The following is a 14,551-nucleotide window of genomic DNA, read 5'->3' as shown; positions in this document are numbered from 1 at the left end:
ATGCAAGTAGGCTTGCCCACCACAAACTGGGTGAGAATAAAACCAGAGGTCATAGGTTTAGGTTGAAAGATGAAATATTTAGGGGGAATCTGAGAAGGAAGTGTCACTTAGAGGAGAGAATTACAATAATGCAAAAAAAGCAATGAGTTTATCAGGAGAACCATACTTGATTCAGTTGCATCAATGGAGAAGTTGTTTTCCATTTTGGTGACCAGCATTCAGAATATATGCACATATCAGCTATTGCTGACTTTCTAGCTCTCATTGTGGAAGTGAAGGTTGCCAAAGATGCATGAGCTTATTGTAACTGAGAATCCCCGAAATTTTTATCTTAAAAATTGTAAAATGTAGTAATATTTCATTATAATCCAGTGATCTTAAGTCAGTATCATCTTGCAAATAACCTTCTTGAGCCAGCTATGCTAGTGAGGCTAAGCTACAGAGGTTTAAGAACATAAATACAACTTACTGAACTATTACCTGAGGATATGGAACGTCGTGTACAACCAGGTTGATCTTTTCCATCATTTAGGTAGAAATCAATATGGCCAACTGGTTGGGAAATTCCAAAGTCTGTCAGTTATCAAAACATTAGTTAACAAGCTAACATTGGTCAGCTAGCAGCTAGAAAATCAGATGCAGAGAATATACCACAACTGATAATGGAAGACAGTTAACAATCCAATAACTTGCAATCTGACATTCCAAAAATACAACTTACTGTAAACTCTACTGATGACTTACCATAGTTTTTTTAACCAATTTAAGAAATATTTTAAAGCACCTATCTCCTCAGTTGAGGTTGTGGCCATGAGGTGCACCTGGCCCCCCAGCTCAGGTCAGTTGCATTGTACCCATGGACTCGATGTTGAGTTCAACAGCAAAGAGGCATCTAAGCTCCAGCTCCTGACTTCCACAATGCAATGCACAGACTTGGAGGTCAGGAATGAGGTGAGCCACATACTGAGGCTAGCCAGCCACCAGCTGAAGAACATCATAATGTAAACCATCGAGAAGGGTCAATACTTTTCACACTTACAGTCAGAATCACTGTGAATAGCTTCAACGAATACTGCATCACCAGGATCAAGGCGTCTGTCCACTGCTTTCTTTGAAAACTTGGGCCCAGCAGGATCTAAGCCTGATGAATGGATCAAGGAGATAGCTTTTTAAAAAAAAATTGAAACTATTGATTCTTCAGATTGACATGAAAAGGAGAGATTTCAATTAAGTGGTGCCACATGGGAACAGCCATGTCCTATGTTTGTTTCACATTACACTCCGTCTAACACCTGCATTTACCTTGTAATTAGCAAACCCTTCTTGCTTCTACTGTGTGTTTATCTAGCCTCCTTTTAAACACATCAAAGGTGCCCGCACTAATTGTCCTTGGGCACATGAGTTCTATATTCTAGACATTAAAAATTCCCAAATTTGTATCGGACCAAATAGCTGCCATCTCATATTAAAGGCCTCTTCTTTAGGTTGGTATCACAAATGAAAGCATCCTCCCTAATCCAGATTAAGAGTTTAAGAGTACAACATTAGACCATCTCTTTTCTTAAGGAAAGCATCTTGACCCAGCTCACAACTCAAGTAAGTGGTGGAACCTGGTCACTTTCTTCCCCAAGGGACTACCCAAAGAGACAAAAGCTAATGTTCTTCTCATAATGTGTAGGCTGAAATATGGACCACTTGGAAAAATGGGATGACAAGCGTCAGATAGAAATCAATGCAGACAAATGTGTGAGATGTTGTACTTTGGGAGGACAAACTAGGAGAGGACTTAGATAGAGTCGTAAAGAAAGCTTTTGGCACATTGGCCTTCGCAAGTCAAAGTATTGAGTACAGGAGTTGGAAAGTTATGTTGAAGTGGTACAAAGCATTGTTGAGGCCTAATATAGAGTATTGTGTGCAGTTTTGGTCACCTACCTACAGGAAAGATGTCAATAAGATTGAGAGAGTTCAGAGAAAATTTACAAGGATGTTGCTGGGACTTGAGGACCTGAGTTATAGGGAAAGTTTGAATAGGTTTGGACTTCATTCCCTGGAGTGTAGGAGATGGAGGGGAGATTTATAGAACATAGAACATAGAATAGAACAGCACAGTACAGGCCCTTCCGCCCACAATGTTGTGCCAACCTTCAAACCCTGCCTCCCATATAAGCCCCCACCTTAAATTCCTCCATATACCTGTCTAGTAGTCTCTTAAACTTCACTAGTGTATCTGCCTCCACCACTGACTCAGGCGGTGTATTCCACGCACCAACCACTCTCTCAGTAAAAAACCTTCCTCTAATATTCCCCTTGAACTTCCCACCCCTTACCTTAAAGCCATGTCCTCTTGTATTGAGCAGTGGTGCCCTGGGGAAGAGGCGCTGGCTATCCACTCTATCTATTCCTCGTATTATCTTGTACACCTCTATCATGTCTCCTCTCATCCTCCTTCTCTCCAAAGAGTAAAGCCCTAGCTCCCTTAATCTCTGATCATAATGCATACTCTCTAAACCAGGCAGCATTCTGGTAAATCTCTTCTGTACCCTTTCCAATGCTTCCACATCCTTTCTATAGTGAGGCGACCTGGTTTTGATAAAGATATACAAAATTATGAGGAGTATAGATAGGGTCAATGCAATCAGGCTTTTTTTCCACCGAGGTTGGGTGAGACTAGACCTAAAGGTCATGGGTTAAGGGTGAAAGATGAAATGTTTCAGGGGAACATGAGGGGGAACCTCTTCACTCAGAGGATGGTTAGAGACAGAGGAAGTGGTGGAAGCAGGTTTGATGTCAACATTTAAGGGAAATTTGGATAGGTACATGGATGGGAGGGGTACGGAGGGCTATGGGCCAGATGGGACTAGGCAGGTTAATAATTCGGCACAGACTGGATATACCAGATAAAAGGGCTTGTTTCTACTCTGTAGTGTTCTATTATTTTATGGCTCTATGAGTCTATGAAATGACAGGCAGATAGTTTGCTGCCCCACACCCTATGGAGATAAAATGGGGGTGATTTTGTATTCATGCCTGAAGTGAGTATTATGTGCATCCCATGTCTTACAAACATAATCATCAGAGGTTACCTTTGGGGAAAACTGTCCTTGGATCCATCTGCGAAAAGGAAAGCTATTTACTTAGCTAATCACAAAGCCAAAGACAGTAGCCTGGACCCACACAACAGGAGGTCAGTGCTGCCACCTACATCCAGTTCTGCTCCAAGGGCCATGATTTTCCCTGTCCTGACAAGCCCATGGTTGTACATACTCAAGGTAAAGGTAATGGGAAAGAAAAGATGCAAAAGGAAAGATCTGATGAAATGCCACCATGGGCTGAGGATATGGTTTGGACACTGAATTCAATTAAAGATCAGAATGGGTCAATTAAAGACCAACCGGCAAAGAATAGTCATTTCTGGGAAAACTTAAGGACCTGGAAACTCAAGTTATTACAGACGAAGAGGAATTGAAGATAACTAAGCAAAAATTGTTTGAAACTACAACTCGTTTGGAAAGATATCAAAATAAGATTATAGACCAGGAAACTAGGTCTTGCTGAAGGAATATACAAATTGTTGGGCTGCAAGAAGGAGCTGAAGATGGAGATTTAACTGCTTACTTTGGTAAGCATTTTTATACCTTATTTTCTACCATATTATCACAGCCGCCTACTATAGAAAGAGCACACAGAGCTTTTACTTCGAAATCTAAAGATCCAAATAAACCAAGGTCTGTTTTGGTTTGTTTTCGTCACTTTAAAATTAAAGTTAAAATAATGTGATAGGCAAGAAAACAGAGTTTTTAGAATTAAGGAATCTGACCTTCGTTTTTATGAGGATTATCCGAAGGAGGTAATGGAACAAAGATCAAAATTTGCTCTGGTAATGAAACAGGCATATGATAAGAAAATGTTCCCTTCCTTGCGTTACTCAACAAGAATTAAAGTTTTGCCTCCTAATTCTCCTCCTCGTACATTTTTTGATCCTAAAGTTGCCCTGGCGTTCGTTCAAACTATACGTGCTGCAGCTGCCGAATGAACTGTCTTGGAAGGCTGCTTGGTTATCTGTATATTATTGGCATTTCGCAAGAAGATTTATGATGATTACTTGGACATTTCATTGGGAGACTATTAAAAGAAGATAAGGGGATTTGTTCATTATTGCATATCATTGGGTTTTTTGGAAAGAAGATCTATGGTTCAAGTATGAATGTTTAAATGGTTATTCAGACATTTGACTGAGAAAAAGAAGATAAAGGGACTTGTTCCTTTAACCTAATATCTGGTTTGTTTTTTTTTGTTTCTTAATTAATTAATTGGTAGTTTTTCCTACTAATGGGGCTTTTTAAAATATATATATTTAGGGGAGCGTTCAATTACTTATACAATATTACTAGTTGGTATTTTTGAAAATTTAGTTGGGTTAAATATGCTATTAACTTTTTTTGCTTTATTATGGTGTCTTATAACCGAATTTAAAGCTTTTTTTAGAGATTTAATGTTAAATTTAAAATGGCGCTGGTTTTTCTTTTTAAAAGATAACATTATTTCAGTTCTTTTTGTTTAAAAGATTAAATATAAACATGAGATAGTTTGTAGATGCTGGAATGTAAAAACTTTCCTTTGCTGAGACTTTGTTGGTCCTCTTACAAGGTCAGTGGGTTTCATTTTTTTTAAACTGGGGGAGGGAGAGAGAATCTTTTAAAAATTTTTTTGTACAGACAGAGTAGTCTCTGGTTTCGGATTCTATCATAGGGCGCCTGCTTTTTTTCAAGCTATGGGGTTAGGGTTAGGGTTTTTTTCCCATTGGTTGGTTCCGGAGCACGCGTGTTTTCTATGTGGTTGTATTCTTCATCTCCACCATTTTTGATCATCCCATATTGGTATGTGCTCTGCGCACGTGTAAAGTAGAATAAGATTATAGTATGGTACTTAAGTGGATTAATGTAATAAGTTGGAATGTACGTGGTTGGAATCATCCTATCAAATGAAAAAAGACTTTTAAAACCATTAGTCGATTCCAACCTGGTATAATTTTTGCCCAGGAGACACATATCAGGGCAGGAGATCAAAATAGATTTTTTGGATGGTGGAGAAGTTTGCAATTTCACTCCACTTCTCAGAGTAAAACTAAGGGAGTGTCCATTTTTATTAAATCCAATATATTTATTCAAGAGGATATTGAGTCAGATTCTAATGGTAGATTTTTAATTGTTAAAGGAGTAATCTGTAACAGAAAAGTTGTTTTGGTCAATTTGTATGGACCTAACTTAGATGATCCTTCTTTTTTTAAAAAGGTATTTGCTTTACTGCCTGACTTAAATGAATATATGTTGATAATGGGTGGAGATTTTAACTGTTGTTTAAATCCTTTGATTGACAAGAGCTCAACCAATCAGCAATTTCCAAATCGCTCCACGTCACTTATTAACTCCTTTTTGACCGATTTTGGATTGATTGAATTGTGGAGATATTTACACCCTGATAACAGAGAATATTCCTTTTTTCACATTTTATAAAAATATTTGAGTATTGATTATATTATAATTGATCTTCATTTCCTGTCTAGTGTTAAGAATTGTGAATATGACGCTATTGCTATATCTGATCATGCGCCTCTGAGTTTGTCTTTCAAATTTGATGATGTTGTTCTTGCCCGCCCACCACGGCGCATGTCTCAGACATTATTGCAGAACTCTGACTTCGTCAGCTTCATTGAAGCCCAGATAAAAGAATATTTTCTTTTTAATGTTATAGGGGGTATGTCTAAATTAATCATATGGGATATATTTAAAGCATTTTTATGTGGTCAAATCATTTCTTATTCAGCTAAGCTTAAAAACAGACTAAAGTAGAATTAGATAAGATTTCAAAACAAATTAAAGACTTAGATAATATTTATGCAATCTCCCCAAGTATTGATTTATTCAAACGAAGGTAGAACTTCAATCACAATATAATCTATTATTAATTCATCCTATTGAAAGCTACTTGCTTAAGCTAAAGAGCAAATTCTATATATTTGGAGATTAAAAATAACAAACTGCTTGCATCTCAATTAAAAACAGCCAGAGCCAAAAGGCAAATTTTGAAAATCCATAGGAAAGATGGTACCCTGGCTTGGGAATATGAAGAAATTAATAAGATTTTTCAAGATTTTTATACTGAACTTTATAAATCTCAATGTCCAGTAGCTTCTTCTAAACTGAATGCTTTCTTACGAAAGGTTGTTTTTCCTCAAATTTCTGTTATGGATCAAAAAACTCTTGATGCCCAAATTACTGAAGCCAAAATTCATGAAGCTATTTTTTCAATGCAGTCTGGTAAGGCCCCTGGACTTGATGGCTATCCTGTAGAATTTATTAAAAAATTTGGAAAATTGCTTTCTCCGTATTATGTTGGAAATGTTTAAGGATTCTTTTGTGAAAGGTGATTTACTCTCTACTTTTTATGAGGCTTCTATTTCTTTAATTCTTAAAAAGGATAAAGATCCTACTGATTGTGCCTCATATAGACCTATTTCATTATTGAATGTCAATGCTAAGATTCTGTCAAAGATAATGGCCAATCAGTTGGAGAATATTTTGGGTAAAATTATTTTTAAAGATCAAACAGGCTTTATGAAGGGTGGTTATTCTTTTTCAAATGTTTGGAGATTATTTAACATTATATATTCATCCTCTTTTAAAGCTCCACAATGCGTCATCTCTTTGGATGCTGAAAAAGCATTCAATCGAGTCGAATGAAAACATTTATTTAATGTTTTAGAGAAACTTGGCTTTGATGTTAATTTTAATAATTGGATTAGAATGATATACAAAACCCCTATTGCTACTGTTATTACTAATAACTGTAGATCCCCTTTTTTCAGCTTTCACGGGGGACAAGACAAGGTTGTCCATTAACTCCTTTGTTATTTAATTTAATACTAGAACCCCTTGCTATTGCTCTTCGTGAAGCTAAAGATATTTATTTATGGGGTTTTTGTGAATGAGACTATTCATAAGATTTCTCTTTACGCTGATGATTTACTGGTTTATATATCCAATCCCCAGGAATCTATTCCTGCCTTGCTAAAATTATTTAATGAATTTGGAGATTTTTCAGGATATAAAATAAATTTTAGTAAAAGTGAACTGTTTCCTTTAAATGAATCTGTTTCTATATATCATAATACTCCTTTCAAAGCCACGGATTCCTTTAAGTATTTAGGTGTTATAATCACTAAAAATATAAGGATCTTTATAAAGCTAATTTTGTTACCTTGGTGGATTCTATGAAGTATTTATTTAGTAGATGGAACCCACTTACCTTTTCACTTGTTGCTTGCATCCATATAGTCAAAGTGATGATTTTACCAAAATTTTTATATTTATTTCAGAATATGCCTGTTTTTCACTAAGAAGTTTTTTGATCGGATTGACTCTATTATTTTATCTTTTATTTGGAATAATAAAAGACCAAGAATTAGTAAATGTCACTTACAAAAGTTGTAAAAAGATGGAGGGCTCGCTTTGCCTAATTTAAGAATGTATTACTGGGCTGTTAATGTGCGATATATGTCCTTTTGGTTACACTGGGTTGATACGAACGATCGACCAATTTGGGTAGATTTGGAATTGAAAGCTGTGAAACCGTTTTATTTAACCTCATAACTGGGAGCTGCTTTACCTGTACAATTAGCTAAAGTTGCTAATTTAAATTTATACCCTGTGATTAAGCATTCTTTAAAAATTTGGCTCCAGTTCCGTAATTATTTTAATCTTAAAAAATTTAAACTTCGTAGTTTAATTTATTGAAATTATTTTTTAAAGCCTTCTTTGAGTGATCCAATTTTTTTACTTTGGAAAAATAAAGGTATTAATTCTTTTCTGGATTTATTTAAAGAAGATAGACTGATGTCTTTTGAACAATTAGTTGATAAATATTCTCCTTCATACTCACACTTTTTACAATACCTTCAAGTTAGACATCTCTTACAAAAATATTTAAGTAGTTTTCCTTACATATTGGACGTCGACCTGTTGGATACTATTACGAGTATGAACCCTTTGATGAAGGGTTCCATTGGAAGAATTTATAATTTACTATTACAATGGGATAAGCGTCCATTATTTAAGATTAAACAAGATTGGGAAAAGGAAACTTAATTTGACTTTTATGACGGAGGACTGGACACGGTTTCTGAAGTTGGTTAACTCTTCTTCGATCTGTGCTAGTCATTCACTGATTCAATTTAAAATTATACATCATTACTATTTGACAAAGGAGAGATTGTCTAAAATGTTTCCTAATGTTGATAGTTATTGTGATAGATGTAACACTGAGGCAGCTCCACTGTCACACATGTTTTGGTCCTGTTCTATACTGGAACAGTCCTGGAAGTCAGTTTTTTCTACAATTTCTAAAGCACTTAAAATTAATTTACAATCTAACAAATTAACTGTGCTTTTTGGAATAATTCCTCAAATATCCGTGGTATCTCTTGGTCTGATCAACATGTTGTTGCATTTGTTACATTGATAGCTAGGAGGGCCATCTTGTTGAAGTGGAAGGATACATCGGCTCACATTTTGTCACAATGGTTCTCCTAAGTGATGCTATGTCTTAGTTTGGAGAAAATTAGAAGTTGAACTTTTGAACCTATGTTTGATTTTGAGAAAAGATGGGGTTCATTTGCTCGGTACTATCATTTGAGTTAATTGATAGATTTCCTCCATGATCTAATTGTAAATTTTTGGTACATTTTTTTTTCTTGCTGGCGGTTTGATGTTTATCTTTAGAAGCCTTTTGTATGACGCATGGTTCCGGGGTTGAACACCTAATGGGTTTTTTTTCTCACTTTTCCTTGCTTAGTAGGGTTTTCTGCCCTCTTTTTTTGTCACCAAATTTTTTCTATGTTTAAAACAATGTTTTTTTTTTCTTGAGACATTGTAAATGTTGCCTACTTCAATGTACTCTTGTTAATTTTGGATAATAATAATAAAAAGATTTGAAAAGAAAGAAAGAAATTGACATTTGTAACTTGGTAATCACTGTTACCAAACTCCTGATACTTTGACACTGTTCCTTTCAAAACTCCTGACACTGACTTTTCTGATTCTGAACTTCCTGATTGCCAGCCTAATCCTCTGAGTGCCCAATACCTGCAGCCTGCTGCCATTGTTTATATACAGCAGTGACTAGTCTTCAGATCTATTTAAACTACAAATAAAATGGAAACACTCAAATGCACTCTGTTTCAGACTGAAATTTGTGCAGTATTCTTGAACAAATAAAAATAGTTAAAATTACACATCTAGTCATGACTGAAACCTTTCTAACAAAAAGTATGAAATAAAAAAAAGATCTTTTACATTAACCTGTTATTATTATCTGTCTTACCTGTTATTCTTCCTAGTTTTCCTTCAAACGCATGGCCCACATATCCAGCCACATGTGCTCCCAGACTGATTCCAATCAAATGGAACGATTCCCTTGTGCTTCCATGTATCTGCCAATATAATCACAGTTAACTATACTATTAGTAAAGAAACACATTTCCAAACTACCTGAAGGTTGACAGCAACTTTCATTTAATGTAGAAAATATCACAGACTGTCCTGTGAGGGAAAATAGTATAAGAAGGAGTGATTAAAAAATGTTTGAATAGCTAAGTGTGATGCAGAGGATGATGTATCGAACGGTAGGAAGGCATTTTTCAGAAAGCTTGAACTGGTGGAAAGAGGCAAAGAAAATGACACAGTTGGAGGAAGATTCAGAACTGAGATAAATAGTGGTGTCAGAGAACAGACAGATCATTATTACAAACAAATCCACATCCATCCAATATAGAACGTGGTTTTAATGTGGGATTAAAACCTTATAGCTTGGGATTAATCAGTGTTAGCAAAGCTACGTAGTTTGGCAGATATAGTTTCATTGAGCCCATTTGATACTTACAATAAGGCTTTGTATAAGGGTACCAACTTCCTCTCCTAGATTATCCAAATTATCCACTGCACTAGAATATAAAGCTGTTGCACCAACAATCCAATCAACAATAACAACATTGACATCCATTGCATTAATCAGTTCTTTTGCCATATCGTCAATCCAAGAAGGTTTGCTCCCTGTCAATCTCAAAAAAAGAAGAGAACATATTTTAAAGAGTAAAATACCAAGAATCATCAAATCCAGACCCAAAGTTATTCAATGGACATTTAATGCATTAGTCAAATTGGCTGTTCCTGCCTTTGGCAGTCAACTATAGTAAACTTCTACAGGGATATGTTTTCCATAGAAAGCAGGTTCATTGAGCAGTTTTGGAGCCACAGGTTCCTTTCTTAGTAACTTACACAAAATGCTGGAGGAACTCAGTAGGTCAAGCAGCATCTACTGAATAGAGTACAGTTGACTTTTTGGGCTGAGACCCTTCAGCAGGACACTTCAATAGTTTTCTCTCTAATCATAGGCCTCAATATGTTGTCAAATTAACAAGGTTAATGGGAATCTCCCTTTTTTAATTGTAAGTAATGCAGTAGCTTGCGGCAAAGGAGAGTTACTGTATGCAGTGAAATTGCTCTGAGTTATCTGCTTCATTGTTAGTTTCTCAAAAAGGCATTTTGCTGTCTGCCTACCACTGAAATGTAGCAAATGGGCTGAACTTGCAGGATAGATATATACAATGTAGATTTATCACAGGAAGTAGAGGCTCATTCATTTCACCTTAAGCATTCAGTTAGTGATCTGATTCATTAATTACTGTCAGTGAATCTCTCAAAACAAACTCTTACAATTGTGAAGTCTTAATCCTTCAAATTTTAATAGATGGAGACTTAAATTTATTTTGTTTCCCACATTCCAATCTTCCTTTCTATTTTGCTTGTCTGTACCCATTTTAACGCTGAAGGCCACTCTGCCCCTGCAGTTATTTTGATGGTTTTTCAGTCTGATTTGCTGAAGTGATTCTTCTTTCACAGGCCCTAAGTACCCTCCCTGAGAAAGTATCAGCTACCACTTTAAGCAACTTGCCATATTAAACATGAGAAAGCCCAGTCATGCCAAAACAATATGAGTGAATGATAAACATTAAACGATGCCAGAGCAAGATAAATGGAGTAGCTCAAATCCATGATATCTGTTTCCTTCCTGCTGAGACTGTGCTCTTCACTTCTTTATACAAAACCAGGCAGAGAACTCACTACCAGACTTGAAACTCAAACATATTTGCAATTCAAACTCTCGGCCTGAATATGTTACATCTTAAGTGACACAATAAATAGAATCCAACAATTTTCATCAGAAGATTTTTTTAATTATTCACTTGAGAGATCAGACAGGGCACTAATTTATCATCTCATCCAAAAGACACCATCTCCAAAAGTAGAACACACCTTCAATACTACTTTATTGTTGCCAAACAATTGATACTAGAGCGTACAATCATCACAGCGATATTTGATTCTGCGCTTCGTGCTCCCTGGATTACAAATCGATAGTAAATATTAAAAATTTAAATTATAAATCATGAAAGTATTACTGATACTACCGTGAACAGTTGGCTAGATTCTGTTTCTACATCCTTGGACTGACATCTTGAGAAAGGGCGGCAAGGCCACACAGCTAAAACTTTCTAGTTCTCTTTATGTATTTGCACATTTTGTATTTATTTAGGATTCAACTTCAATTCTAATTGCCCAGACTTAGGAAACCTTGACAGCTTAGCCAGCAGTGAAGTCAGCAGCAAGATGACTGATCGAGAGGAGAACCAAACATGCTTTAATATTTTTTTGCCTGTGACACTGCAGGGCCCTTTCCAGCCATGAGGCCATTTTGCGGAAAGTCAAATCCCTGGACGGCAACCCCCAAAGCCATTCACAATTGCTCATGTTTATGTATCAATGGAAAAATTCTAGTCCCTGGGTTTTCCAAATCTTCCCACTTTTACCTCAGCCATAACAAGACGTAGGTGAGATCACAGAATATCACAATGCTGGGTCACTCATTCGAGAAGATCAGTTGTATTTCCAGCTCTCATTACCCAAAGGAAGCAATAAACATAATTCCTATAACCTTGTACCATCATAACACAAACATGAATTTTCCAGTTTGCTCACAATTTTACTCAAAAAATGTAAAGATATTTCATTACCTGAATCCATGCATTATTATTTTGGTGGGAAGGCTCCCATTGAAGTTTGAATTCTCAATGTCATTGCCATCATTGATAAACTGTGCACATTCGGCATTCCTGCGTGTAAGTAGCATGAACTGGACATTGAGTTCAGACCTTCTTAAAATATTTCTCCAGGAATAAGATTGGAATTCACTGCAGTTCTGTGAAATGTTTCCATTAACTGTAATATGAACAGAATTTTCCCTTGAATGATTAAAAAAATCTTTTTTGAGTGTATTCAGTATTATGCTTTGAATGGGTGTGGGTGGGTGTGTGTGTGTTTGCAAAAGAACCAAAAGGATTTTTGAGAAGCAATGTATAGAAATAAATCAGACATTTGTTCCAATTTTAAATCATTCTGTTTTAGAGAATAAATAAGACCATAAGACATCAAGCAGAATTAGGCCATTTGGCCCATCGAGTTCTGCAATTCTATCATGGCTGATTTATTATCCCTCTCAACTCCCATTCTCCTGCCTTCTTCCCTTAACCTTTGACACCATTTCTAATCAAGAACCGATCAACCTCCTCTTTAATTATACCCAATGATTTGGTAACAAATTCCAGAGTTTTACCACCTTCTGGGTAAAGAAATTCCTCTTCATCTCTATTCTAAAGGGACATCCCTCTATTCTGAGGCTGTGTCCTCTAGCCCTAGATGCCACCATAATAGGAAACATCTTCTCCACATCCACTCTAACTAGGTCTTTCAATATTCAATAGGTTTCAATGAGTTCTTCCCTCATTCTTCTAAATTCCAGTGAGTACAGGCCAAGAGCCAACAAGCACTCCTCATATATTAACCCTTTAAATCCTGGAATCATTCTCATGAACCTTCTTTGGACCCTCTCCAATGCCAGTACATATTTTTTTTAAATAAGAGGCCCAAAACTGCTCACAATACTTCAAGTGTGGCCTGACCTATGCCTTTTAAAGCCTCGGAACTACATCCTTGCTTTTATAATGCTCTAAGTTGTCATTTTGCTCCATTGTTACTTGATTGATGTAGACAGTCAAATCAAGTTCTTAAAACTTGCTGGTAGAATAAATTTGACTAATGACACATTACAACACAGGCAAGGTTAAAGCATAAACAAGCACTGCCAAAACCTGATACTAACTCAGCATGCTGTCTTAGGTTCATTCATGTTGAGGTGCAGACTCAATCTTTCAAAAGAATGGTTGTTGAAGGGACTGTGCTTAGAAATCGAAATTGAACCTATGGTAAATTGACTGTAAAATGTCTAATGCAATCCACCTTTAACAATGCAGCAAAGGAACACCGGGTAAACTTAATGATTAAAAAGATGTTTTTAGTGTCATAGAGGGATACAGGACAGAAACAAATCCTTTGACTCATAAACACAAAATACTCTGCAGATGCTGGGGTCAAAGCAACACTCACAACACTCTGGAGGAACTCAGCAGGTCGGCAGCATCCGTGGAAAAGAACAGTCAACGTTTTGGGCCGGAACCCTGACGAAGGGATCCGGCTGGAAACGTTGACTGTTCTTTTTCACAGATGCTGCCCGACCTGCTGAGTTCCTCCAGCGTGTTGTGAGAAATCCTTTGATTCAACTCACCCATGCAAACCATCCCATTTTCCTGCATCTGGCTTATAGTCTTCTAACCTTTCCAAACCACGTACTGGCTAAATATCTTTTAAATGTTCTGATCTTACCTACCTATACCACTTTCTCCGACAGCTTGTTCCATATACACGGCTTCTGAGTGAAGGACACCTCAGGCCCTTTTAAATCTTTCCCCTCCCACTTTAATCCTATGCCTTCTACTTTTTGATCACCTTTTCCTGCAGAATAAAGACTGCATGCATTCACCTTATCGATGCCCTTCATGACCTGTAAGCTTTAGAATATGAAACAGCACAATATGGGCTTCTGGTCCACAATATTGTGCCAACCTATGTCAACCTACTCCCTTATCTCCTACACAGTCTATTTACCTACATCCCTGTGCCTCTATTTTATCAGCCTCTACTTCTGTAAGTGCATTCTAGCCACCTGCCTCTCTCTAGGTAAAAAGCCTAACTCTGACAGTTCCACCAAACTTTTCTCCACTTATGTAAAATAGATATTCTCTAGTATTGGCCATTGCTGCCCTGGGAAAAGTACGCTGGCTGCCCAGTCTATCTTTGCCTTCTATCATCTTATACACCTCTATCAAGATGTATCTCATCCTCCTTTGCTCCAAAGAGAAAAGCCTTGTTTGCTCATCCTTTCCTGATAAAACGTGCTCTCTAATCCAGGCAGGATCATGGCAAATCTCCTCTGCACTCTTTCAGAAGCTTTCACATACTTTCTATAATGAAGCAACCAGAACTGAATCCAATACTCCAAGTATGGTACAACCAGAGTTTTATAGATCTGCAACGTAACCTCA

The 14,551-nt window shown here is 36.7% G+C and overlaps 1 protein-coding gene across 1 annotated transcript in view; it reads right to left on the bottom strand.

The window, feature by feature from the left end:
- The window catches only part of pla1a (phospholipase A1 member A), a 31,316-nt gene extending 17,449 nt beyond the window's left edge, over positions 1–13,867 (bottom strand). The window contains exons 1-6 of the mRNA XM_072259702.1: positions 13,837–13,867; positions 12,128–12,332; positions 9,937–10,114; positions 9,379–9,487; positions 1,040–1,141; positions 481–573 (exon numbers count right to left, since the gene is read on the bottom strand). Coding sequence (XP_072115803.1) covers positions 481–573; positions 1,040–1,141; positions 9,379–9,487; positions 9,937–10,114; positions 12,128–12,332; positions 13,837–13,867 — 718 coding nt within the window. The remainder of the gene's footprint in view (positions 1–480; positions 574–1,039; positions 1,142–9,378; positions 9,488–9,936; positions 10,115–12,127; positions 12,333–13,836) is intronic.
- Between the last annotated feature and the right edge of the window lie 684 nt (positions 13,868–14,551).

Source organism: Mobula birostris, chromosome 6 (genome assembly GCF_030028105.1).
Source record: "Mobula birostris isolate sMobBir1 chromosome 6, sMobBir1.hap1, whole genome shotgun sequence".
Taxonomy (NCBI): Eukaryota; Metazoa; Chordata; class Chondrichthyes; order Myliobatiformes; family Myliobatidae; genus Mobula; species Mobula birostris.
Note: the sequence above shows the minus strand (reverse complement) of the source record. Positions and strands in the feature narration are given on the sequence as shown.